At 38.9% G+C, this 26,502-nt stretch overlaps 1 protein-coding gene across 1 annotated transcript in view; it reads right to left on the bottom strand.

Annotated features, from left to right (window-relative positions):
* The window catches only part of mboat2b (membrane bound O-acyltransferase domain containing 2b), a 40,397-nt gene that overhangs the window by 1,128 nt on the left and 12,767 nt on the right, over positions 1 to 26,502 (bottom strand). The window contains exons 2-12 of the mRNA XM_053489515.1: positions 21,816 to 21,961; positions 18,708 to 18,785; positions 11,891 to 11,986; positions 11,686 to 11,741; positions 8,208 to 8,262; positions 7,030 to 7,213; positions 6,479 to 6,671; positions 6,069 to 6,172; positions 5,917 to 5,981; positions 4,079 to 4,211; positions 1,644 to 1,795 (exon numbers count right to left, since the gene is read on the bottom strand). Of these exons, the coding sequence (XP_053345490.1) occupies positions 1,644 to 1,795; positions 4,079 to 4,211; positions 5,917 to 5,981; positions 6,069 to 6,172; positions 6,479 to 6,671; positions 7,030 to 7,213; positions 8,208 to 8,262; positions 11,686 to 11,741; positions 11,891 to 11,986; positions 18,708 to 18,785; positions 21,816 to 21,961 (1,262 nt within the window). The remainder of the gene's footprint in view (positions 1 to 1,643; positions 1,796 to 4,078; positions 4,212 to 5,916; positions 5,982 to 6,068; positions 6,173 to 6,478; positions 6,672 to 7,029; positions 7,214 to 8,207; positions 8,263 to 11,685; positions 11,742 to 11,890; positions 11,987 to 18,707; positions 18,786 to 21,815; positions 21,962 to 26,502) is intronic.

The raw sequence follows: 26,502 nt of genomic DNA, 5'->3' as shown, positions 1-26,502 counted from the left end.
AGTTACTTAGAAAAAGATGTTTGTTTTTCCTCCATCATAATTTTTAGATGTAAATGTTAAAGGTAGTGTCCATTTTTTAGATAGAAAACCAATTATTTTAAATGATTTAAAGTATAAAAATTAATGTGTATTTATTTGAAATGCTATTTTAAACCCATAAAATCCACAACAATTATTAGAAACAATGCAAGTGGTGAAATTACACATATCGTGTTAATACAGAAGTTATAAGGCTCTAAAGAGAAATTATGTGAAAAAAAAAAACTAGATATGACCACCATAAAATTATAATTCATGGCAAAATGTGCAGACAAGGGTAGAAATTAAAACTGTATGAACTCCTTTTAATATAGCTGTATCTATTGTATATCATCTGACTTTGTGCTTCTTCAAGTACGACTGAAACCCTATTCCTAAGAGCTTTATACATGTTTAGATTCACACCCATGTAATTCTCTTTAGATTTAAAATTAAGAAATCTTAATGTGAATAAAGTGAGGATTTTCAGCTTGGGATGCTTTTACACCTTTGTTCATTTGATCTGTACCAAATCTTTTGAAGAAAAAAAAAAAAAAGAAATTAAAGGAAGATCAACATGTGCTATAAACATGTGAGGGAGAATTTCACAATGGAGGTTAACTTGCTTGAGTTGGTCATCACCCTGGTGACTGTTTATTATATTGCTTGCATTACTCACCTTAGACAAATTATACAGTTTAAAAAATTAATAACTACCGAAAAACAATGTGTTGATGCACAGGAGTCACCAAAAGTGCATATCAGAATAATACAGGAGGTGGCATGCATTAGATCTACTGAGCAGTGACATGCTCATCAGCCGAAGATCTATCAGGCATGTACAGTACAGTACATTGCTCCTGTTTTGGTTCGGTATGCTTTCTCTCCAGGAGGACCACACCACCTCTTTGTTGGGGTTTCAGTGTGGTTGTTTTGGTCCAGATATGAATATGAAACAAACAGCACCAAGAAGGAAAATGAACTAGAGTTCGATGAAATGGATTAAAGCCTGCAGGTGTAAAAGCACCATTAAATTCAAGAGGAACCTTGTAAAAGTGGCTGTAATTCCTAAACAGTTAATGCAGGATTTTCATTAAACCTATTGAGTTCAAGCTGAAAATCTACCTTAAATTACATCTTAAAAACCACTGTGGTTGTGTACAAAGGAGAAAAATGGGTCACTGTCCAAATACTCATGAACTAGGTGATACGTATATAGGGTTATGTAATATGTATATAATGGATCTCTTAATCTTAAAACATTTTGAGAGCAAAACTGACCAAGAACGCCACTCGTATCCTAACAATGTAGATCCGGCTGACTAAAGGGAGTGCTGCTATTTTTAATGGATTTCTTTGGATATTACACTTCTCTTATGCATGCTTGAAAACACAGCAAGATGAACAGTTGTGTGTCATTATGCATCATCTCGCAGTTGGTATAAATTTAAGTGGAAGGTAAAATAAAAAATAATGTGTGAATAAACCACTTTAATAAAGTTTTTAGTATGAATTTGCCTTTTGTTTAAGTGACGTGTAATTTAATCAACATATTATTATTTAAAAATCACACTGCAACAATATGTTTAGTCTCAGTGGCGCAGTGTTCTGCGTTGAAGTCATACCTGTAGAATTTGAGTGATGGACCCACTGACAGCAGCACAAAGGGCACCACAGTGTAACAAATGGCTATTTGTGTGCTTGCCCACGTGATGACATCATACACCTGCTTGTGTGTTGGTGAACCCAAAAAGTATGGCCTCACATTGTGCCTCACCTAAACAGGAACGGATGAGAAGCATAAAGACAAAAAAAAAAAAGGGGTAAGAACGGAATAGTGATTAAATTTAATTACATAGCATTTAAACAACAGACATTTAAACAACAGAAAGCAGTTATGCTTAAATGATTGCGGACTGTATATCAGTTTTACTCTTATAAATTAATCTTTAAAAATGATTTAATCTAGCCTAAGAATTAGATTAATAACCGTGTAATATATAAAATTAAAAAAAGAATGACCGGACCTCTTTAGAAATTATTCAATTAGGTTGAAGTTTGTAGCATATACTGTAAGTGTATTCTTAAATATATTTTAATCATATCATTTTCCCAGGAAGAACTTTGACCTGGAATATTCTTCCAGGCTTTAGGGCCCTGAATTCAAGCCTTGGTAGAAACAGGCTTTTCAAGCAAGATGATAATTCACATTTATGTAGGTATAAGTTAAAATATTTTATACCATCATGTGCATAAGTAGTTATTTTTGTTAAGCCAGACAAGGAAAAGCAAGTTAACCTCTATAAATTAATATATACTACTTAACAACACAGAATCTACTGTTTTAGCCCTTAAAGTTATATACTACTGTATATACAGTGAAACCTCGGATTGCGAGTAACGCGGTTTACGAGTGTTCCGCAAGACGCACAAAGATTTTTAATACATTTTATTATTATTTTTTTTTCATTTAGTCCTGTCCAATTCTTTTTCCCCCGATTTTTCTCCCCAATCTAGTCGTGGCCAATTCCTCCCCATCACTAGGAGGCTCCCACATTAAGGCTACTACCACCACTCAGTCGGGAGGACGAAAGCTATCCCGTGTTTCCTCCGAACCACGTGACGCGAGCCGACCGCATCTTTTTGAACTGCTCGCTCACGCACCGTTAGGGGCGGAGTAACACACTCGAAAGAAAGCGCTAGCCGCCCCTTCCGCGTGCGCGAGCTCACAGACGCCCCTGATTGGCTGTAGAGCAGTGATTAATGTGCCCCTTCACACACACACACACACACACACACACCCACCCCTCCTTTCACCTTCACACACACACACACACACACACACACTCTGTTCTGCACAAAAACACTGCTTTGTTGCGATTCTTTTCAAAGGTAAAGTGCAAGTTAATTAGTTTGGTTAAATTTTACTTTACAGCAGTGACTCCGTTAGCGTGCGCTCACACAACACTTATTAGCGATGTTCCTTGCATACATACAGTAGAACCTTGGATTGCGATCTTAATTTGTACGTTAACCGTGCTTGTATATCAAAACACTCGTATATCAAAGTGAATTTCTCCCTGTGAAACACACACACCCACAGGAGCATACTTGCCCCGCACAAGCACACACACAAAATAAAAGATGCTTTAGAGAAAAACCATTGGCTCAGTTGTGATCACATTACTCCCAGCATCAAGATGAATGTAAGCCTTTACCTTACCAAATCAAAAGTCAAAGTAAATGTAAATGGATGCAAATAGAACTGGGGTGTGGTTATACAACACCTGAATATAAATACCATGGTTGGCTACGAACACACGGGTACATACCTTCACATGGGCTATTCTACTAAAGGTGAAAATTAACACTGTTGCCTACATGGACACCTGGATGCAAATAGCATCTGATTTTTTGTTTTGTATGCAACAACTGCCTTAAGATGTGCAAAACATCTCCTAGCAGAGTGAGTTTTAAATCAAGATAGACAATGGCTCATTGTGCTTTACCAAGCCTTCTATCCATCTTACTTAATTGTTAACCGCCTGACAGGCACCAAAGTAACTGACTACTTAAGTGGATCAATCTCCTTCCTGTGCTGTGTCTAACCCGCCGAAGTCCGATTTCTTCCATGTACAGGAAGAGCAACGGACTATAGCGTGTTATTCAATTAGTACAAAGTTTAAAGAGATTAGCTGGCATCCCTCTGGTTTTCAGAGGACAAACATTTTCATACCATTAATACGAATACAGGAGATGTAACACACATGCATATTCACGCACATTTATCTTGTGATCCTCTTAGAAGCGATTCTTTCAAGGTGCCAAAATGTGTAATTGATGGATGTGCTTAAAGTCCAATACACTTAAACAAATGTCTTATTTTAACATGTCAGTGAATCTGACGGGAAAATGTTAAATCTGATCAGGATCCTGTTCTGGAGTTTCAGGGGCTGCCCTGGTACTGATATTTTGTTTCAGATACTGTATGTGGATCAGTACTGAATAATCTTAGATATCAGCAGTCAGGATTGTGGTTCGTTATGAAGAGGCTTCTTACCGCCCTGGCTGCCAGTGTGATGACGATGCCAGTGAGAAAGGTGAGGTAGTATCCTGGATAAGCTCCATGCCACATTGCAGAGAGCAGGAAGGTGGCAGCTGTAGGGTTGTAAGGACAGCGCTCGTAACACACCCTGCACAGGCAATACAAGAATTACACGCCATACACTTTAGATATACAATAACAAGAAATCATGAAAAAAAATTATAAATCAGGACAAAGATATAACAATTCATCAAAGACTACAATAATAATAATTACTGTATATGTCCCTATACAGGGTGATTCACTTGAAGGAGGCCCCAAATATTCTGTAATAATCCTCGCTTGAACAAAGAAACGGACGTACAATGTTCTCCTCTGGAGATATGGAGCTTTGAGCACAACTAGCTATTTAATGCCAAACTCCTTCTTAATGTTTAATGCCGTACTTCTTCACTGAGTCACTTCAGGAACATGGAGTGCCATGTTGAGAATTTTTGAGGCCTCATTCAAGTAAATCACCCTGCATCATGGCTTAGCACTGTAAGCGATGTATATATTTTTTATCCTCAATAAAAATTGTTAACTGTGATTATTGTACTGTATATGGTGGCATACATTTTACTGGGTGCATCACTTTATGTTACAAAAGTTATGCTGCAACAGCAACAGCAATGCCATGTTTCACCAGTAGATGGCATTCTCCATAACAGATTACACAATGCCTTCAAATAATAGATAAAGTCTGGGTTTACATAATATAAGTTACAAATTATGTTAAATATGCACAACATACAGTATATGCAGAAAATCGGGATAATGTCGACTTTTTTTTACTACACACAGAGGGGTTTAAACGTCTGAAGGATTCTTTATTTAATATTAGAACCAACCGCAGTGTTTAAGTTCTGCATGTTTGGGCTGCTATTTTAATTTGGGCAAATTTATGTCCGTTCTACACACAATGAAAAAAATTTCTTGAGTCTTATTCCATTGATTTCATGTTCTGATGACACTTCTATGGACTTGTGATATAATCAGGTTTTATACAAATTGCACAACACTGCCAGCTTGAGTGCAGAGTCATTATGGCAAAAGTAGGAAACACCCAATAGGATTAAAGTAAGATAAAATTCCAATTTAAAAGTTATATATCGATATATATGATAATAATATTATAATATTATTCATATTATACAGTATTAATATATTAACATAATATACATCATACTATTTTTCTTTTCCTGAAGTATGCGAATGTTTTGGCTGAATGTTATTATATATATATATATATATATATATATATATATATATATATATATATATATATAGTACTTAGATAAATGCTGTATGAACTTTAAATACAAAATTGATACATTTTCATCAATAGTCCCACATTCTTCTGAACTGAATCTTGTACATGCATCTCAATTATAAGTGAAATTTAAGCAATTTTATTATTTGGTTACCTCCAAAAGTAAAAAAGAACAAAACATCATTTAACAATTTCATTCCAGTTGCAGCTAATTTTGACAGCCAGTATCTTATCATAAACTGAATTGATTCTGCTTAGGTCCATTTTACCATGGTACTTATCTATCCAACAACCTTAAAGTCAGGCATTGACTGTGTGAGAACATCACTCTCAGCTAGCAGGGTTTAAGTTATCTTTATACAGCTTTAGACAGGTTAAATACAAAGCTTAAATAAAACAATTACTTAGTGAAATATATTTCTCTCAACTTTTCTGGCATGAATTTAGCCGAAATCTGATTCCCAAGCTACCCCAACACAAATGTACCTACTGAAACGTCACACTGTATGGAATGAAGTGAGCTTTCGAACCTAAACCTGACCTTTTGAGCCAGTGGGCAGTCTGAATATTCCAGTTATCAAGGAACATCTTAAAACTGGTCGCCAACTGAAATGAGAACATACAAGAATTGGGAACTTTTTATTCATAATTCATTTACAAATAAAGCCACATGGGTAATAGGAACAGACTGACCTCTATGTTTATTATCCTCAGGTTGGAGATGAGGTCCCATCGCGGCACTCCGTCACTGTCGTAGCCATTAAAGCCAAAGCCAGCTGCGTTGTTAATCGCGTCAGCTGTTCGGATCACACACAGGAAATGATAGATTGTTAAGATTTTCAGGTCATTCTATACAAAACGTCAGTGTTTTACAGTGTTGTGCTAATGAAGTGACATACAAGACAGAAAGATCAGCCGTTATTGACAGTGAAAGAGTTTTTCAGCCTGTCTGACTCTAGCCGAGTAGGAGTCATAGGGTCTTAGCATTGACTTATATGGTTATCCAACGTATTTTACTGACAGGAGGAGGTGATGCAATGCAACTGGACACAGAGAAATGCTGCAAATATGTGCTGAATAATGAAACAGTCAGCAACACGCACCTAGAGTCCACACAAAGTAGTATTTCGGCCGGGTGGTCAGCATGGATAGATACAGGTAGACCACCTGGGCATAGAAGGGTGTGGTGGCAATGAAGTCATCATCGACATTTCGCTCCACAGGAAAAACTTTACAGACGGAGAGGAAGACCAGCAGCGAAAGGAAGCAGGTGGAAAGCTTACGAATAACCTCCATCTGCGAATAATACAAGAATAAGGTTGATTCCTGATATCACACACAACACTAATCTAAAGCTACTACAGGACCTTTACAGCAGCTGATCAGCCTTATATATATATATATATATAAAGGCGACAGTGCTAACCACTACACTACCGTGCTACCGTCATGAGGTTTATAAATATAAATGATATGCTTCTCTAGTCTGTGTGAGCTGCCGAGATATTTATAGCATCTGTGTGTTTTAAATACTGATTAACCAAAGATTGTCTTGAATATTCAATGAAGGTGCAATAATAATAAATTGTAATAAGTTAGTATCATTGCCACAACGTCATTACTACTAAATGCTCGACATAAATCCAGGCCTTACATTAGGCGAAGGGTCATTTAGCCTGGTCTTGCCCTGCAGTCTGGCGTTCTTCTCCTGCTCTCTGTGGCGGAAGGGCTTGCCCTCGATGAAGGCGATGTAGTCGTTGTAGGAGCACGTAGGACCTGCCAGGATGCCCATGAAGTTACAGTTATAGCTGAAGTACTCTAGAAGGCTGGGCATCCGCCTAAAGACACAACCAGGGAGCAAAAAAAAAAAAAAAAAAAGATTTCGTTTTCTGTAACTACACCACAAACACGGAGGAGCTAAGAACCTGGAGGAAGGTCATATTGCCCTCAAAGTTTTAACCATCATAATGATTAACCATTGATGCTTCAGTGGCAGAGGAAAATACTTCGATCCCTATTTGATTTGATTTTTAGCCCTTTCAGAAAGAAAACTTCTACTTAGAAGCTGAATATATTAATCTGAATATCAGTCTATTCATCCACCGTCTGTACTGCGCATCCTGTGTAGGGTCATAGGGAGCTACAACACAAGCACACACACACTCACAGACCCAATCATATCATACACACACACAATCGGACATTCTAGGCAGTTCGGACCTTCCAATCAGCTAACACTGCATGTCTTTGGACTATAGGAGGAATCACCTGGAGTACCTGGAGGAAACCAAGCAAGTATGAGGAGAACATGCACACAGAAAGGAAACAAGATTCCCATGCTCTGGAGGTGCGAGTTACTAAGCCGCTAACCACTAAGCCGCTGTGCCCGTGCATATAACTGATGTAGTCAAGCATGCGCAAAAACGCAAATGTCTGGGCCACACTACAAGATTTATTCATTCCTAAACCAAGTTGAAAATGTGATCAGGTATACACATTTTTTGCTTTCTATCCTGGATAGATCTTCATTACGTTCATGATCAATATGTCCAATTCTCGTGACGACAGAGTTTCTCATTCACAAACATGCTTTCAGTTTAAAACCAACAAGTTCAGCTCAGCAGTTGTTCGGGCACAAGGTCAAGATTATGTTTTCACATGAGACTGTTGACGTTCCACCACGTTGCAGGAGGTCGAGAATTGTTTAAACTAAGCTGATTACACTATATTCTGCCCAGATGCCACAACTCCTGAACTGAAAACACCAATTGGTCATAAATAAAATAAAAAAAAATACCAGGCTCTATTCTTCTTGGCTTTTATTTCACATACCTGATGGCCAACATCTTCTGACTCTGATTAAGCTGATCTTCTTTCCGTGCCATTCCTGTCAACAAGAACATACATACATCCCATAAACCATTTTTTTAAACAAAAAATTGCTCAAAACAGTCCATACTTAAAGAGCAACTCTAATAGCCAGAAATAGCAAGTTGTACCCTGAAATTTGTTTTATCTGGCGTTAATGATAGCCAAATTCAACAAGTACACATAGATAACATAATGTACTGTGACAATTAAGGCATCCATAAAAAGGAATGAAGATCAATAAAAGAAGTCAGATGTGATGGCTGGTAATAGGCATGTTAATTAAAAAAAAGTGTGTACTGCTTTCACGTTTTCTTAGACAAAGAAACATTTGAATGATGGCATTCAGCCCAACGCAACAAAGTAAAGTTCAATTACTTACATGTTTTGAAGAATAAAGGGGATCATAATAAATATTGCTTGTTGTATAACAATTTCACTGCATAAAACAAATTATTCTTTTTAAAATTTTTGTATATATATTTTCTCTCTAATTTAGTCGTATCCAATCCCTCCCTGCACTAGGGGGCTCCACATTATGGCTACTATCACTTAGTCAGGAGCGCCGAAGACTATCATGTGTTTTCCCCGCACCACGCGACGCCAGCCGACCGCATCTTTTCGAACTGCTTGCTCACGCACCATTGGGAGGCGGCGTAACACACTCGGAGGACAGCGCTATCCGCGCCTTCCACTTGCCTGAGCTCACAGACGCCCCTGATTGGCTGCAGAGCCGTGATTAATGTGGGAGCACCAAGTACCTCTCATCCCGCCCCTCCAAGAGAGCTCGGCCAATCAGCTCTCTTTAGACCTCCGGCTGCGAGAGGTTACAGCATCACTCGGGAATTGAACTCGCAATCTCTGGATGATAGGGCAAGCACTTGGAGGTCGAAACTAATTATACTTATTATCCTTGACGATGTTAAAAATAAATAAATAGATTTTAGAAAAAGCACTTTTGTCTCTATACTTTGGGCCACTTCTATATATGCCTGTGCTTCCGTTGCCCAATATCAGTCCCTCAGCTCACTGAAGCTGCTGGGGCTCTCCACATCCACGCTCTATAATCTAGTCAAAATCTTTCTTAAAAAACTAGAGGTAAAAGCAATAGGGGCTAAATTTTGACTCGGATGTTCAAAGCCCAAATGAGTACAGTTGGCCATATAGTATACCTGGACACGTTGGATAACCAGATTTAGGTCCCAATGTATGATGCGGTCACTCAGCATAAAGAAATTCAGTACTAAACAAAAGCTTAAAAACGTAAATGGTAATCCCATGTTAATGATACATTGGTTCATGTTAATGATGCATTATGTATTATTAATTTTGTAAAATCCAATGCCCGTCTTGTGGACAACTCTTTTGAAATTCATACGTGATAAGATTAGTGTGCAGTGAAACAGGCAGTAAGAATAGGCTCTATGTTAAACATCCAGCACAGAGCCTGATGAATGAACCTAATTAAGGAAGCAGGCAGTAAGCTGTAAATTCACCCGCTTCTAGTTTACGGTCTAGCGTCAAGTGAAGAGTGCAGATGACCCAGAGAAAGTGGTTCGAACAAAATCTTGTGTTATTGCTACCATTATGTTCTTTATAAGATTAGCCCCTTAATCAGCTCACATTGTAGATAAAGTGTGGCTCAAGATAAAAGACGGGAAGGAGCCAAAATTTAAAAGTTCCTGGTTATAATTGCTCAGTTCGAAGCCCTTTAAAAAAAGCTGACGGTTTTGGAATTGTTTGTGCTTACATTATTTATTTTCATAAGTGAATTCATAAATGCGTGCCAGCTTAGGGAAACCGTTCACAAAAATATCTAACATAGATGCCATGGCAAGATTAGAAAACAACCTAAATATAGGTCTTAAAATATGTTTATAGTTTTTAAAGGTAAAGATGTACAGTATCATATTTGCAAAAAAAAATAAAAAATTGACGATCTGTCTAAAAAGAACACATCAAGACTAAAATCATTTCAGAAGCAGGCTTGTTGAATCTGTAATAAAATGTAAATAAATAAAAAAATTATATAAATAATAATATAAAATATACAATAATTTCTTTAGCATGTAAATGCTCATAAAATCAAAAAAGTTTTGTCTGCCATACGGAAGGCCTGGGTTCGATTCCCAGCCAGTGCCCAAACCCCCCAGCCACTGGATGCAGTGCCGGTCCCAAGCTCAGATAAAATGGGAGGGTTGCGTCAGGAAGGCCATCCGGCGTAAAACCTGTGCCAAGTTGTTGTGCGGACTGGGTATTCCGCTGTGGCGACCCCTTGCCGGGAGCAGCCGAAAGACTAACAACACAATATTATCATGATACCTAGATTTTGGTCCAATTTGTATTGCAATCTTGTAGTATCATGATTTTATAAATATCCTAATTCAATATTACAACTTTTAAACGATTTTGTTTCTAATTTAAAACCTTGAACAATGCATAGAAATTATGTCATACCCCTAAACCATTACACCTTGAAACTTAATTTAAATGAAAGCTTTATTTATTTGAACTTCTGCTCAAACTTGTGGCCAGTTTTCTTTATTGGCTGCTAGCAAAAAGTTTTTGCTTTCTCCACCGTCTTGTCGAACACATAATGGTGTTGAGCAACATGGTCCCATGTTACTACAGTACCATACTACTGCAGGACCTACTGTAACTTCAGCATGACACTGCATACAGAGTGGCTCATGTCCAACTTAAATATGTGTGTCAGCCATCGTAATTGTTAATCCTACTCTGAATCGATTCCCCCTCGAGCTCTACTAATCATACACAGTTCAACTAAGTGGTGGTTTCCTGTCCAACAGGGATCTAGTGCAATGGTGCTCTTAGGCCCTGATCCGAGTGTATTTTTCATGGCCATAAAGCACCATTTCAGGTCACTCTGGATAAAGGCGTCTGCCAAATGCTGATAATTTAAGTTAAAAAACTATTTTAACTCTTTTTTTTTTTAGAGAGCTCAAAAATACAAATTTGTTATTTTTTACTTAAAGTTACCCACCACAGTTAATCTACCAGAGGCAGGGAGGAATGTGAAGGATGGAAGTCACTGTAAATTATTAATATAAGTCAGATAAAGATGTATAGTATGGGACGCAGGTCATTGCTCATTCTGTGCAGAAGAGAAGAGGACAGAAGGTCCTGCTGCGGTAATTTCAGTCCTCCTCCATCATTCATCTCCCTGTGCTTTAATTAGCTTTTGGCAGAGGATGCTGGGTGAACACCTGCATTTTTTTTTTTTAATAAAGCACAGCACCTAAATTTTTTTTTCTGCTGTGTGTGCTAAAGCGAAAATGCATGCAAGTAAGGAGAACAAATGAAACTACTGTATATAGGCAATGCATTCAGATTAATAAAAGAAATGGAAACAAAATTAACAGGATGTTAGAATTTAATCACATGGTATGAATGTATAGATGGAAACTTGTATGAATCTCACCATCATGAATCTCAAAGGCCATACTGGTGATTTTCTGTGTGATGACCATCATCGGCCTGTGACCATAGCAAGAGGGGGGAAAAGCATGGTAAAAAATTAATACACATTACTACACATAATACATGTGATTATGGAACATATTTAAAAGAAAAAAAAAGTTAAAATAATCAATTATATACAGTATTATCACACACAAAGGCCTTACCCTGTGAAGTCAGCTGAGTACATGCCATAGTCGAAGACATACACTCGTGTGATCTGACAGAAGCTGAGATACGCCAAGGCAAACACCAAACAGTATCTAAAACAAAGCAGTCACATTAATGTACATTTTATTAAAGCTGTGGGTCATCACAGAAACCAAGCATGGAACCAACAGATGTGAATATAAACTATATTTAACAGTCAATACACTCGAATATGAGGCAACCCAACTTTAATGGCCTTCCAGTTGTATGTCCTCACATACGAATTTGGGAACATACAGCTGAGATGCCATTAAATCCCCAGCTGGTGTAACCCTTTGCAGAAAATTATTACTGACTTCAACGTTAGAAATGTACCTGAAGTAAAAGTTTGTATGGCATTTTAGAACCGAGTGACAAAAACAGCATTTAACCATAAAGCTTGGCCAAGTATGTTTTTAAACGATTTTTAAATTCTAAACGAGTCACACATTATTTCTATAGAGATCACAAATAAATAATAGATATTAGGATAAATGGAGATAAATATGGCATATTCAAATTCTGCAAGAAAACTGCAAATCTGGCAACCACATTCTTTTATACGAGTTTTGGGAGATAAAAAAAAAAAATGACTTTTTTTGTGGCCCCCACACAAAATTTTGCTCCATAGCTCATACACACTTGCACGAATACACACAAAACTCTGTACACATTTAGTAATCATTGAGCCGAACAACTTTCGCACTGCATGTACTGGGCTCAACTCAACAGGAAGTCAGTTATTTTGGGTCGTTTGCCAAAACGCACCCGATGGACTTTGATATACTCCTCCTAGGTAATTTATACGATCACCGCCAAACCGGGCCAATGTGATCCAAAGACATTGAGGATGCAAAATTGCAGAGTGACGATGCCTTAGACTTAAGCTGAAAAGTGGTTAATGATTTTCTGTGTGGAGTTATATTGAGTCAAATATGTCACAGGTTGTGCGGTGCCTCCGGGGTGGCGATGGCACAGGGTGCTTGGGCCCGTCATCGTTGCTGGCAACTATATTATTACAATTATAAGAGCCCAAGCACTATGACATCACCATGATGACATCAGACTGTAGCTATATCACATTGCTATGATAGTGCTGCTGTCTGAAAGTGCTGATGTCATTGTTTGTGAAGGGCCCTCTTGTTCTTCTAAGGATTTCTTTTTTCACCATCCGGGGCTTTTTGGCAGACAGGTTGGGGCATTTTGGAGGTCTAAACATAATATTCCCTTTTATTGAGATATCCCCTTTGAATACATGTTCCACCTTGGGCTTATATTGCTGCCACAGGCCATGGGCATCTTGCAGCCATTGAGTCAACCATGAACTCCTCTTTATGCTAGAGTATTCTAGAGGCAAACCTGAAGCCATCTGTCCAACAGCTAAAGCTTGGTCAAAATTGGGTTATACAACAGGACACTGACACGAAGCACACCAGCACATTTACATCAGAATGGCTGAAAAAGAAAAGAATCAAGGTTTTTGAATGGCCCAGTTCAAGTCAACCCAATTGAAATTCTGCGCTGTTACCTTACGATAGCTGCACATAAGCGAATGCCCAAAGACCTCAATCAACTAAAGCAATGTTGTAAAGAAGAATGGGCCAAACTTCCTCCACAACAATGCGAGAAACTGAAACTAAAGTCATACAGGAAACGATTACTACAAGTTACTGCTGCTAAAGGTGGCTCTACAAGCTATTGCATCATGGGGGTACTTACTATTGGCAACATGTTTTCTTTGTTGTTCTTTTTTGGCTTCAGTTTTGTTGAATAAATAATGGCACAATGAAAAGTAAAAAGTTCTATGTTGTTTATCTGAGATTGTATTTGCCTATAGATCCACTATGATCAGATGATTTTAGGTATGATTAAAAAATACAGAATTAAAAGACTTAAAAGTTAAAAGATTAACTTTTGAACACGACTGTATTATTAGGGATACATATGGAAATCATACTCATGCTACCGAGTGAACTGACTATTCCTATAAAAAACATTGCATGATTACTACACTGACATGAAGCACAGATGAAACACTAAAAGTCTCATATAATATTAATCCACGGGACATCAAATTATGCAATAATACTGCCTTGACATGACAGGGGTTGGCAATAATCTGCAATGTTGTCTGCCTCTACATGTACTACTCCATTTTACCAAGCAGTTTAATAACATTATAGTAAAAAAAAAAAAAAAAGAAAAAGAATTTAATCATGGATTAACGCGGTGTGTGAGGTGAAATCACCCTGTAGCGTAACAAAGAACACTGGTGTCTGCTGTAATACACCCGATGTATAAATGTAGAGTGCGTCTTGTGATGACAGGTCCTTGTTTTCAATAAAGATAAATTGCATAATCTCTTCTCTACACACCTTTGAAATTTAAACCCATCCCCATCCCCACTCACACACACACACACACACACACACAGCTTAGGGCACTGTATAGGTGTTTCATTATCACTAAATCTCAGTGGGATGACAGTGTGTGGCTGCAGGTTGCCTATTTTTAAAAGACTGACACTGTGGTGTTGCCAACAGATACCAGCGTTCCGTCATCACGGGGAGCAGCTGGGTACAACCTCCTCGCACCTTCCTGTACATTACACCCCTTAATGCATTTTGGCCCGATTCAAGCTTAATATGGAATTACCCAAACAGAGCAGCAGCTGTCTAACACCAAGCACAGTGTTTCCTCAGGCACTTATTACATAATACTGGAAATATTGCAGGGTTTAGTATTCTTACCAATCCTTTAAGTACTACGACGATCATCTTTACACATAAAGTATGCTGATTTTGTTATGCATCCATTTACTTTCACTTACTTTAGGTAGAAAAAATGGTAAAAAAAGTCATTTCTAAAATTGACTTCTATTCCTTACAGCTTATTTTTGCTCACTTGGAAGGTAAAACACTGCAGGTGACACATGCAGCACAGGTCCCGCAGGACTGCAGCTGAGAACAACAAGCATATCTGTGTGGTCAGCATTTTCCATTCAGAGGTTTCAGTGTGTGAAAACGTTTGTACCCTTGGATGCCTCAACTCTTTTCAATATTGATACCTCATAGTGCCAAACCACACCACACTCACATATTTTAGGTTTTATTTATAGACTGCCTGAAAAGCCAAAAAAAAAAAAAAAAGAAAAGCTAATTTATCCATACTGTGTATATCTTTCCTTATGCTAATACTTCGCATTACGGGTGCCTTAAGTAACATCTTATCTGGGGCCCCAGTCACACCGCGATGAACACCATTAATTTTCCACTGCGTCCTAAAAATAATCGAAGAACACAGTGGGAACAAGGTCGAAATAGAAAAATGTATCGAGTTCATCCTACTTCACAGTGTCAGATTCTCAATGCGTCTATGATGTCAGATTTTTCGTCTCTCACACACTCACACACACAATCATGCGCTCACCAGGTCTAATGAGCTTAAACAGAGTTCTTACTATGTCCGATTATATCGCAGCACGCTTCTACCAGGCGCATATCAAATGCTTACAATCTTGGCGTTGCATCCGGCCGGTTGGTATAAACACGGTGACCCATGTGCATGTAGTTTGTGGGTTTACTCCGGTTTTCTCCCACAGTCCAAACAAATGCAGATTAGGCTAATTGGTGTTTTCTGAATTGCCCGTAGTGTGTGAATGTTAACCAGAGGTCCTACTACGGCCATACAAATGGGAACTGGATGAGTGGATGGATGGATGGATGGATGGATCAAGAGGTCCTACCATGGCCGTACAAATAGGGGATGGATAGATGCATGGATCCAGAGGTCCTACTACGGCCGTACAAATGGGGGATGGATGGATGAATCCAGAGGTCCTACTACAGCCGTACAAATGGGGGATGGATGGATGGATGGATCAAGTGGTCCTACTACGGCCGTACAAATGGGGGATGGATGGATGGATGGATCCAGAGGTCCTACTACGGCTGTACAAATGGGGGATGGATGAATGGATGGATCCAGAGGTCCTACTACGGCTGTACAAATGGGGGATGGATGGATGGATGGATGGATGGATGGATGGATGGATCCAGAGGTCCTACTACGGCCGTACAAATGGGGGATGGATGGATGGATAGATGGATGGATCCAGAGGTCCTACTACGGCCGTACAAATGGGGGATGAATGTATGAATGGATCCAGAGGTTCTACTAGGCCGTACAAATTGGGGATGGATGAATGAATGGATGGGTAGATGGGTGGATGGATGGATCCAAAGGTCCTACTACGACCGTACAAATGGGAGATGGATGGATCCAGAGGTCCTACTACGACTGTACGATGGATGGATGGATGGATTGATCCAGAGGTCAATGGATAAATGGATGCAGAGGTCCTACTATGGCTGTACAAATGGGAGATGGATGGATGGATGGATGGATGGATTGATCCAGAGGTCAATGGATGGATGGATGCAGAGGTCCTACTACAGCTGTACAAATGGGAGATGGATGGATGGAAGGAAGGATGGATGAAAGCTCATATCACAGAGAAGCCAGAGAACACAAACTCCTCTGCCCTGAAGAATTTCCAGTGTAGCAGAAAACTCGCTGATGGACTACTTCAGTCAGAAAGCTTCACTACAGAAACATTTTAATTAAGGTGATGATCCATATTGTTCTTTAAGGACCTAATTTCACTCATGGGTGATATGACCTTCGGTTAATTCAAGTGGTAATTATTGGTGTAATATAATTAAAAATATATTGGAAGCATTAATTGCTTTGTAGCTGTTACTCATGGTGCATTAATGCTTCAATTAGCTGTTCAGGTTAACTTAAACCTTAAGGGAACCTTGCGGTAAAGCGCTTCTTAGCATGTCTATAACATACCTGAAAAAAATAATAAAAATCCAAGTTCAGTAACAAAAAAATAATAATTTAGGAGTGCGGACTCGTGTCAAAACAAGCAAATGTGTGCATTAACATAACTGACATGCCATTAAATCCTTAATTGCTTTAACCCTGGAGGAATCTGTGTACAGAATAGGCGCAGAGTAAATGTCTAGTCTATAAAAAGTTTTTGATGCTTGAGTGCAGCTCTTAAACATTTTTAATTTTAGAAAGTCATTTAATTCACATGCTGTGTGCTATGATGAGTCACAGCGGAGTGATAAAAGCAGCCCTATGGATAAGCAGTAATGTTTTCAACGAAATTTTAAATCTGAATCACATTAATAAAAAGAAATAACATCTGTGAAATGAATCATTGGATTATACATTTATTAATTACCCACACTATGCTATATGGGCAAAAGTTTGTGGACACCCAAGTGCTTTTGCTGTTATAATGCCCTCCTCTCTTATGGAAAGGTTTTCCACTAGATTTTGCAGAGTGTCTGTTAGGATTTGAGCATCAGTCAGGTTGTGTGCTGATGGGATTGAGGTCAGGGCTCTGAGTAGGCCACTTTTTTTCCCCACTCCAGCTTATGCCTTTATGGAGCTCACTTTGTGCACAGGGGCGCTGTCATGCAGAAACAGGTTTGTCCAGGTTTTTAGCTCCAGTGGAGAAAATGCCAGACCATACTGTATAAACAGTGTATAACTGTGTATTTCCAACATTGTGACAACAGTTTGTGAAAGACATGTTTATAGAAAGCTTAGACTCTCCCATCATCAATACAAGATCTTGGCCAACAAACAAAAAAAAAAAAAAAATGCAACTCTGGACAGAAATAAATGTCGTGACATTGGATAAGATTTTCAGAACAACACAACCAATGTGCACCATAAGCGAAGATAAAGGCAATCCAATGTAATATTATACTGCGTGAGTGTTTTTGGGCCAGGCACTATACAGTTGTGGCGAAAAGTTTTGAGAATGACACAAATATTAATTTTTATTAAAAAGTCTGCTGCTTTATAGTTATTAGATCTTTTTGTCAGATTTCATAGGTGCATTTTATAGGTGTCAAAGGATTTTATTGCCAATTACATTAACTTTATGGAAAGTGATAGTAATTGCAGTGGTGACCCTTCTTTTTCAAGACTTCTGCATTTCGCCCTGGCATGCTGTCAATTACCTTCTGGGCCACATCCTGATGGACTGATGGCAGCCCATTCCTGCATAATCAATGCTTGAAGTTTTTAGAATTTGTGAGTTTTTGTTTGTCCACCCCCGTCTTAAGGATAGACCGACCACAAGTTGTGAATGGGATTAGGGTCTGGGGAGTTTACTGGCCATGGATCCAACTTTTGTTATTTTGTTCCCCGAGTCACTTAGCGGGCATTGTTTGTCACCAAACTGTGCATGATGGTTGGGAGAAGTTGCTCTTGGGGGATGTTTTTGTACCATTCTTTATTCATGGCTGTGTTCTTGGGCAAAATTGTGAGTGAGCCTTGGCTGAGAATCAACCGTACACATGAATGGTCAAAGGATGCTTTACTGTTGGTAAGACTGATGGTAGCGTTCATCTTCATAGAATAAAAAAAAAAACATCATGGACAGACTGATATTCCGCGAAAGTTACAGGAACTGGACTGCTAAGTACTGACAGTTTGAAGCATTTACTCTGATGAATCCCCTTTTTGATTGTTCAGGACATCCAGAAAAAAGCTGAGCGCTTCCATCAGTGCTGTGTCATGCCGGCACTAAAGCATCCTGAGACCATTCATGTGTGGGGTTGCAAAAAAAATAAGTACAATTTTTTTGACTTGCTTGACTGCCTTGAAGTAAAGCTAATAAAGAAGGCTAGGAATCCAGAAACCAGAGCAATTATTATGGCACCTCAGCTGTGATACTGCAGGGCACAGATTAACTCACTGACTCACTTGTGCATGTGTTCGACTCCTGCCAAGATCATGATGCCATAGGTGATGCCACTCTGTACCAGGAAATGGAGGGCATACCTGCCACAAAAAGAAAAAAAGATACAATATATTACACACACACACACAGATGGGAAAATATATACACCAAACTACACATAGCTGAAAAACACCTCAACGGCAATTAGTCTCTCTCTCTCTCTTCCTCACACACAATTGGCATGGCATGGTTCAACAATGGTGGTTTACAAACTGGTGTAGACTGCAAATGTGCTCTTTTCACTCCAAGACAGACATGCTGTCAATAGTTCAGGGTTCACTCCAGTTCCTTCTCTCTCCTCTTCCAGCTATTCTTTCATTCACCCCCTCTCCCTCAGTCTCGTTCTTTTTTTTTTACTTTGGAATAAATAGAAAAAACAGGCCTTCCTAAAGTCCATCAGTACTTTAAATATCTAACACGTCAAATCAATGTCATGTGTTTGGTGTGTAATGTAGATCCTGGATTGTGTTACAGTTTCGTAGATGCTATGATCACAGCCGGTGGAAACTGAATTTGTGGAAATCGCAATCTCTGTTGGTTAAAGTAGGACCCCACTCTACCTGCTAACTGTTTTATCATCAGCAGCTGCATGCAAAACTAGTCAAAAGAGCCTGCATTGCTGTTATTGCATTGGGTTGCAATGTAGCAACGCTTTCCTGCTCAAGAATTACCAGTTATTTAGATCACTTTATTGTGAGGCACTTAACATAATCACGGTAAGTACGGATTTATTTAAAACACACACAATAAAAGATTTCGCTGCTGCAAGCAAACATTAGATTAACCATTACAGCTGAGCATTTGAAAATGAAAATCTCATTTTTCTGTTCTGTTTACAACTTAAGAAAAAAATCTTTCCAATAAGGTCATAGGTGTTGAAGTGGCGAGTTAGAGTCCGGACCTGCTGTCATTTCTCCAGATGCTCAATATTTCAGGATGTGCGCTGATCTTGCATTAGTCTTGTCCTGTGCTCACTAAGTAGATACAGCTAATACTTTGAAATGATGGTGACTGGGGTGCTTCCTGCACTTCTTTTTCCACCCATAATTAAGAGGAAACAACAGGTGTTGCAGAATGTTGTGGAGTAGAAAGTATGATATTTACCATGCTGTGAATCCGTATTATTATGATTTTTGTTTTTGTACATTTCTCACACTTAATCTCACCCTCATGGTCTATAAGCATTATCCTGTGTCCTAGAGCCTATCCCAGGAGACTTAGGGCACGAGGTGGGGTACACCTCGGACAGGGTGCCAATCTATCGAAGGGTACGCAAGGAACTGGGAACGCCAATTAGCCTGGTCTTCATGTATTTGGACTGTGGGAATAAACCAGAATTCCGGGGAGAAACCCACCAAGCACATGGAGAACATAGAAACTCAATGCCTAAACCTGGCTGACCCCAGGTGAAAAAGTAATTGCCCCCTAAACATACTGTAATAAGCGGCTGTGCCAACCTTGGCGACAACAACTGCAATCATGCGTTTGCGATAATTGGCAATGAGTCATATCCTTGTGGAGGAATTCTCGCCCACTCTACTTTGCACAATGCTTTTTTTTTTTTATCAATTCAGGCACATCGGAGGGTTTGGACTGCCTGTTTAAGGTCACGCCACAGCACCTCAATCTGATTAAGCTCCGGACTGAATTTTTTATTTATCGGGGTTATCTTTGTGTAATGTTAAAATTTCTTTAATAAAAAACTAAAAAAAATTATAAATAAACAAAACAAAACAAAAAAAACTAAAAGCGCAAATACTTCTTTCACAACACTCTAACTCTATAACGCAGTGAGGCAAAAGTAAAAAGGCCTTCCAAAATTAAAATACTTACAAATGGTACAGATATTTTTAAAATGTACAGTATGAAATTACATTTACTTTGTTGTTGTCCACCACAGCTTATTCTCCTAAACTGCACTGAGCAATGCACTCGATAAGATTAAATATGACCAATCAAATGGTATATTTTCAAAATTTTGATAGAAATCATCAATTTTATGTTTTATTTCTCTTTGCCAGTGGCTTTTATTTTAAATATCACAGAAAGATATACTCAAATACATACAGACATAAACATCCTGAAAATTGGGTTAGCCAATTTAATGGGTGCTTATAAACATGTCGCTGACAATTATAGACTGCTACACATCTGAGAGTTCACCCACTCCTTATTAGCTATTGATTAGTTCATGCTATTAAAACTAATGCATTAACAAGACAAATATCTGACGCTCCAACCTCGATACTGTCCTGCTCCATATTTATTGAACGCTACATGGTTTGCTCTTTAAATAACACTTGGCTTCCGCAGTAGAACTTTAAACCACAACTCTTAGTTATTCAGTCATCAGTAAAACCGATCTACACTTTAATCCAGAAGGGATGACAGGAATTTGATTCTCTTTTCTATTACGTTATTAGAGAACCTCAGGCTCATGTGGCCTCGCACCTTCAGGTTCTGGGTTCGATTCCCACTTCAGGTCTGTGCCATCATGATGGATTTGGAGTTTATACTAGGAAACACTGGATGTGATGCCAGTCAATCACAGGGATACTTTAGTATATTTTAACAGAGGTGTGGTCACTCCTGCAAACCCCGAAACAAGCTTCCCCACCACAAATCTAATGTCTCACATCTATGTTGAATTCTATGTACTGTAGACCTCCTGCAGACCTCTACCTCATTACTATTTAAATCACTGTACTGGTGTTTTAATCCAAGTATCGAGAACTACAAAGCAACTCTACAGTCAATAAATTACTTATTATTTGGAACAAGTAATTGCCCCCTAAACATACTGTAATAACCGGCTGTGCCACCCTTGGCAGCAACAACTGCAATCATGCGTTTGCGATAACTGGCAATGAGTCATATCGCTGTGGAGGAATTCTGGCCCACTCTACTTTGCACAATGTTTTTTTTTGGGGGGGAATAAGATATTGTACAAATGCAACTACTTTATTATATAACTAAAAAGTACAGTTACTCCTTAGAGTTTGCGAATCATGTATCAGTTTTACGGGGAAAAGAAACAGAGAAGAGAAATCCCCACGTCCCCACTGGCTCACCAGCCGAAGCAGAAGAGGGCGAAGTAGAAGCCGAGCAGGGTGGCCACCACGTGCCTCACAAACGGACTCGTCTTACTGGGGTGCAGGTAGAGACGGAAACAGAAGGCGGAGAGGAGCGCACACAGCTGACATGCCACAAAATTCACCTGAAACAGAGAAAGAACCCATATCACTCCACCAGTACAAGACAACATGGTGTGTTTTAGCATAACCTCCCCCCTTATTTTCCACAATGTGTGCAAGTGGGCTTTCATTTGACCTCTTAAAGTGAAAGCTGAAAAATTGCACGGTTTGAAAATCCAGTTAAAACTAACTTTATGAACTTGTCATCATTAACTGCATCCCTATACTTATTGTATTTAAACTAATGCAACACTTAATTTATTTATTATACTAATCATTCACAGGCCTTAATGGGAATAAAAGTATAAAAAGTATACTGTGAACCCTTGGATTTAATTACTGGTAGAACATCATTTAGCAACAACAACCTGATACTGGCCAGACTTACACAAGTAAGGGGAAATCTGAAACCATTCCTAGCTACAGAACTGCTTTATCTCATCAATGCTTCTCATATTTTCTGTGTAAAAATTGGTATGCGTGTGTGTATATATATTATATCTATATTTATCATAGCGGCACGGTGGTGTAGTTTTTAGCACTGTTGCCTTGTATCTTCAGGGTCTGTGATCAATTCCCATCTCTGGTTCATGGAGTTTGCATGTGCTTGGTGGGTACCTCCGGGTACTCCAGGGTACTCCCACAGTCCAGAGACAATGCAGACAAGCCTAATTGGCATTCCCTAATTACCTGAAGTGGGTGAATGTACATGCGAATGGTCCTACAATAGTTGTTTAATGGGAATAAATACAATGGTAATCACCACTGGACTCCACGGTCCCTAGTTAGACTACAGAGGCTCCTAAAGGTTCCACTTCAAATCAGGTCCGGATCCTGACTAAACCAATGTATCTTCTGTGGCTCTTTGCCTTTTATTGAGCTTTAGAATTTTTTACTTTATATGCAAAAGAAAAATATTAAGACATTTATTACATAAACTTCGATAAACAGTTAGCATCAAATTAGTTTTGTTATACACTACACACACACACACACACACACACACACTTCAGGTGTTTCCGGAGGGTTCACAATATTTATCTGATTTCCGATATCCTTCATCCACTATTATGCTTAATCACCAGTCCATTATCAGCTTTTATTGCAACAAAGTATAAAAGAAAAAAACAAGTTACGTAATCCTCAGGGCTGATGGTTCTGCCACAAACCAAGCACTAACTCAACAGCTACAGTATGTGTTTCTTGTGGTGTGTATTCTTAGTCTTAGAGGAAGCAGAGTTGCACTTCTCTTTCCAAAATGTGAGGAATGATTCAGCACATTGCAGTAGCACAATGTCTGATAGGAGGAGCAAGATTCCTTTAATACTCTGGTACCCAGAATGCCGCGTGCCCCAGATAAAGCAGAGTGCTTTCCTTTCCTTTCTTGTCCTGTTCTTAAATCCTGCAGCATACTGTGGCACTTGAGATGAGAGGACACCCTAGGCACAGATGATGCTTTCTGTCCGTCCTTCTATTATTTGCCACTCCTTAATATAATGCATGATCCATAATTAAGTGCTAATTGTAAAGAATATATCAAACATATAAATGCAAACAGGCAAAAAAAATCTTAATGCTGCATTGATTTGATGATTGGACAACCAAAGTCAAACTTCTGAAGTTCATTAAATGCAATTAAACAGCAAGAAATGTGGGACACTGTATATATTTTTTAAGGACAGAGAAAAAATTAATTGTTTTGTATTGAATCTAAATTAAACGCCTCATTTTGACTGGGCAGAACAGTCACATAGTGGTTAGCACTGTGGCCTCACACCTCCAGGGTCGAGGGTTTAATTTCCTGATCTGAGTGGGTGAAGTTTGTATGTTCTCCCAGTGCTTTGTGGGTTTCCTTCGGTTTTTCCCTCAGCCAAATTCGTGTTTCCAAATTGCTCATAGCATGTGAGCGTGTGCTTGTGTGCCCTTTGATGCACTGGCACCACATCCAGGGCATACCCTGAGTCCCCTGGGATACGCTGCAGGCCTCCCGTGACCCTGTACATGATAAGTGGTATCGATAAGTGGATAAGAGTGAATTAATTATTTTGATTTTGCTGCTTAAAATATTTAATAGCACAATCAGATTTAATAAAGCAAAAATGTAAAAAAAAAAAAAAAAAAAGGAATGGAAATTTGAAATAATTGAAAACAAATATATAAATACTTTTATAAAAATGCATACATTATATGAACAAAAGTATTTGGCCAAATATTGGCTTCCACTGGGGATAAGCGCCCTGACTAGATCACCTAAATTCAGTAATTAACTGGTTGGGCCAAATACTATTATCCATATAGTGGATCTACAAAATGTACAGAAAATGTAGTGAACAACAGCAGAAAAAAAAAAAAAAACACACACTTATTTAAGTTCATTGTTTTTTTGGGGATTTTTCCTCCGACTTTCTCCCTAATTTATTTGTGTCCAATTCCTCCCTGTCACTAGGGGGCTCCCACATTAAGGCCACCACTCAGTCGGGTGGCCCGAAGACTATCACATGCTTCCTCTAAACCACTAGACGCCAGCCGACCGCATCTTTCCGAACTATTAGGGGCGGCGCTATTGCTCCTTCCGCTTGCGTGAGCTCACAGACGCCTCTGATTGGCTGCAGAGCCATGATTAATGTGGGAGCACTAAGTACCCCTCATCCCTCCCCTTTGAGAGAGCTCGGCCAATCAGCTCTCTCTAGACCTCCGGCTGCGAGAGGTTACAGCATCACCCGGGGATCGAACCAGCGATCTCCGGATGATAGACCGAGCACTTTACCACTGGGCCACTCAGAGGCTAAGTTTATTGTTAATGTATGCATTAACTGGAAAATTTTTTTTTTGTTTTTTGTGCTTTTTTTTTAAGTCATATTGACATAAAATCATTACAATCAAAGGAAGAACTCGACTATCTGTTCAGCTGCTTGTCTACAATCTGCTCCTTTCCAGCTGCACTCTCAAACCCACAACAAAACCACCGCTTGTTCTGCGACACCCAATACATCTGTCACAGAGCCACAGACCAGGCCAAGAGGATTATGGGAGATTCTTGGCAGCATGATGTACAGCCCCCTAAGTTGCCTAGTTAACCCCTTTATCCACATTTACTGTAGCATAAGGATTTTGACAACCCAGTTTAAAATATTTTTGAGCCCACGGATGTTAGACACTTCGCAAGTAACAAAATTAAAAAGCTGACATTAATTAGCACTGAAGCTATTGCACAATTAAATGTGCAGGCAGGAACAATGGTACTGTCTTCACAGTCAGGGGTGGCCATAACAACTGCTGATAACTGGTAGCTTACCGCTGCTACAACAAGCTCGTTTAGGAAGGTGATTAATTAGGAACATAGAAAGCAAGGGATATAGTAAAACCATAGTAATCACAGTAACATTTATCCTTTGATTTAACGTTTGAAAGAAGAACGTGCACAGGATGATCTGTAGTTAATGAAGGTAAAAAAGTTAGGCTGACTTTTAGTCAACTTTATACGGGTCTGAAAACCACAATCTAAAGCTGTTATAGAGAAATAGAGATGTGCCACCACAATCAAAATCTACAAAACGGATGTCAAATAAAAATGTTGGTTTTGTGGCCTAATTGTGTCAATCCTTTTTAAATCCAAATTTTAATTTTCCATGCAGTACACACAGAAGATGGGAGAAAGAAAAAAGGAAGGAGTTGTATAAAAAAAAAAAAAAAGACTTAAAGGGGAAAAGTTCAGCAGCATGGTAACGGTATACTGTAATGTTCTAGCTCATTATAGCCTGTTGTTCATGCTATTGTAACATTGGACACACTGGGGATGGGAATCACCGGTCACTATGGATAATGGACATGATATCACGAGACCTACTGAAAGTGTCGATTCGATTAAAATTGCGATTCTTCAAGTATCACAATTTTATAAATATTCTAATTTAATATCACGTTTTCCCCAGACGTTACATTTTAAACCATTAAAAAGTTTATTCATTAATTAAATGTAGCCCACTCCTTATAACATTAGTTTTCTCGCTTAAAAACCCAGCACAGCCTTAAACAATACAAACTAACTTCAAATATAAGAGACTCAACATGACAATGAGCTTGTGGGTTGAGTGGGTCCGAACACGCAGGCTGTGCAATTTCTAATGCAGACTTGAATAGCCACACAAACAGAACTGCAATTCATAACTGAATCGACCCCCCCCCCCCACATCTACTATCTACTGTACACACAGAGGTCACTTTGCACTATAAAACATGTAGAGCTTCTTGACTAAAATAGTGTCTTTTTGTTTTTCATATTTTAATTTTCAACAACAGTTTGGCATTCCATCTGCCAATTCCCAGCCACTCGCAAATTCTCCACTATCACACTACAATTACCAGTAAGGAAGGATGAAGCCTATCTAGTGTTTCAGACATGTAAAGCAAGCCAAACAGATCTTATCAAACAGATGTTCATGCTGTATGACAGACCACCATAACACTCTCAGAGGAAAAACCCGTCTCCCCTCTTCCATATACACAAGCTCATTAACTCCCACATGTGTTAAGTGATGCCCTGACTGACAGAGTGTGTATGTGA

The sequence above is a fragment of the Clarias gariepinus genome, chromosome 27 (genome assembly GCF_024256425.1).
Source record: "Clarias gariepinus isolate MV-2021 ecotype Netherlands chromosome 27, CGAR_prim_01v2, whole genome shotgun sequence".
Lineage (NCBI taxonomy): Eukaryota > Metazoa > Chordata > Actinopteri > Siluriformes > Clariidae > Clarias > Clarias gariepinus.
This window is presented reverse-complemented; position numbering and strand designations above follow the sequence as displayed.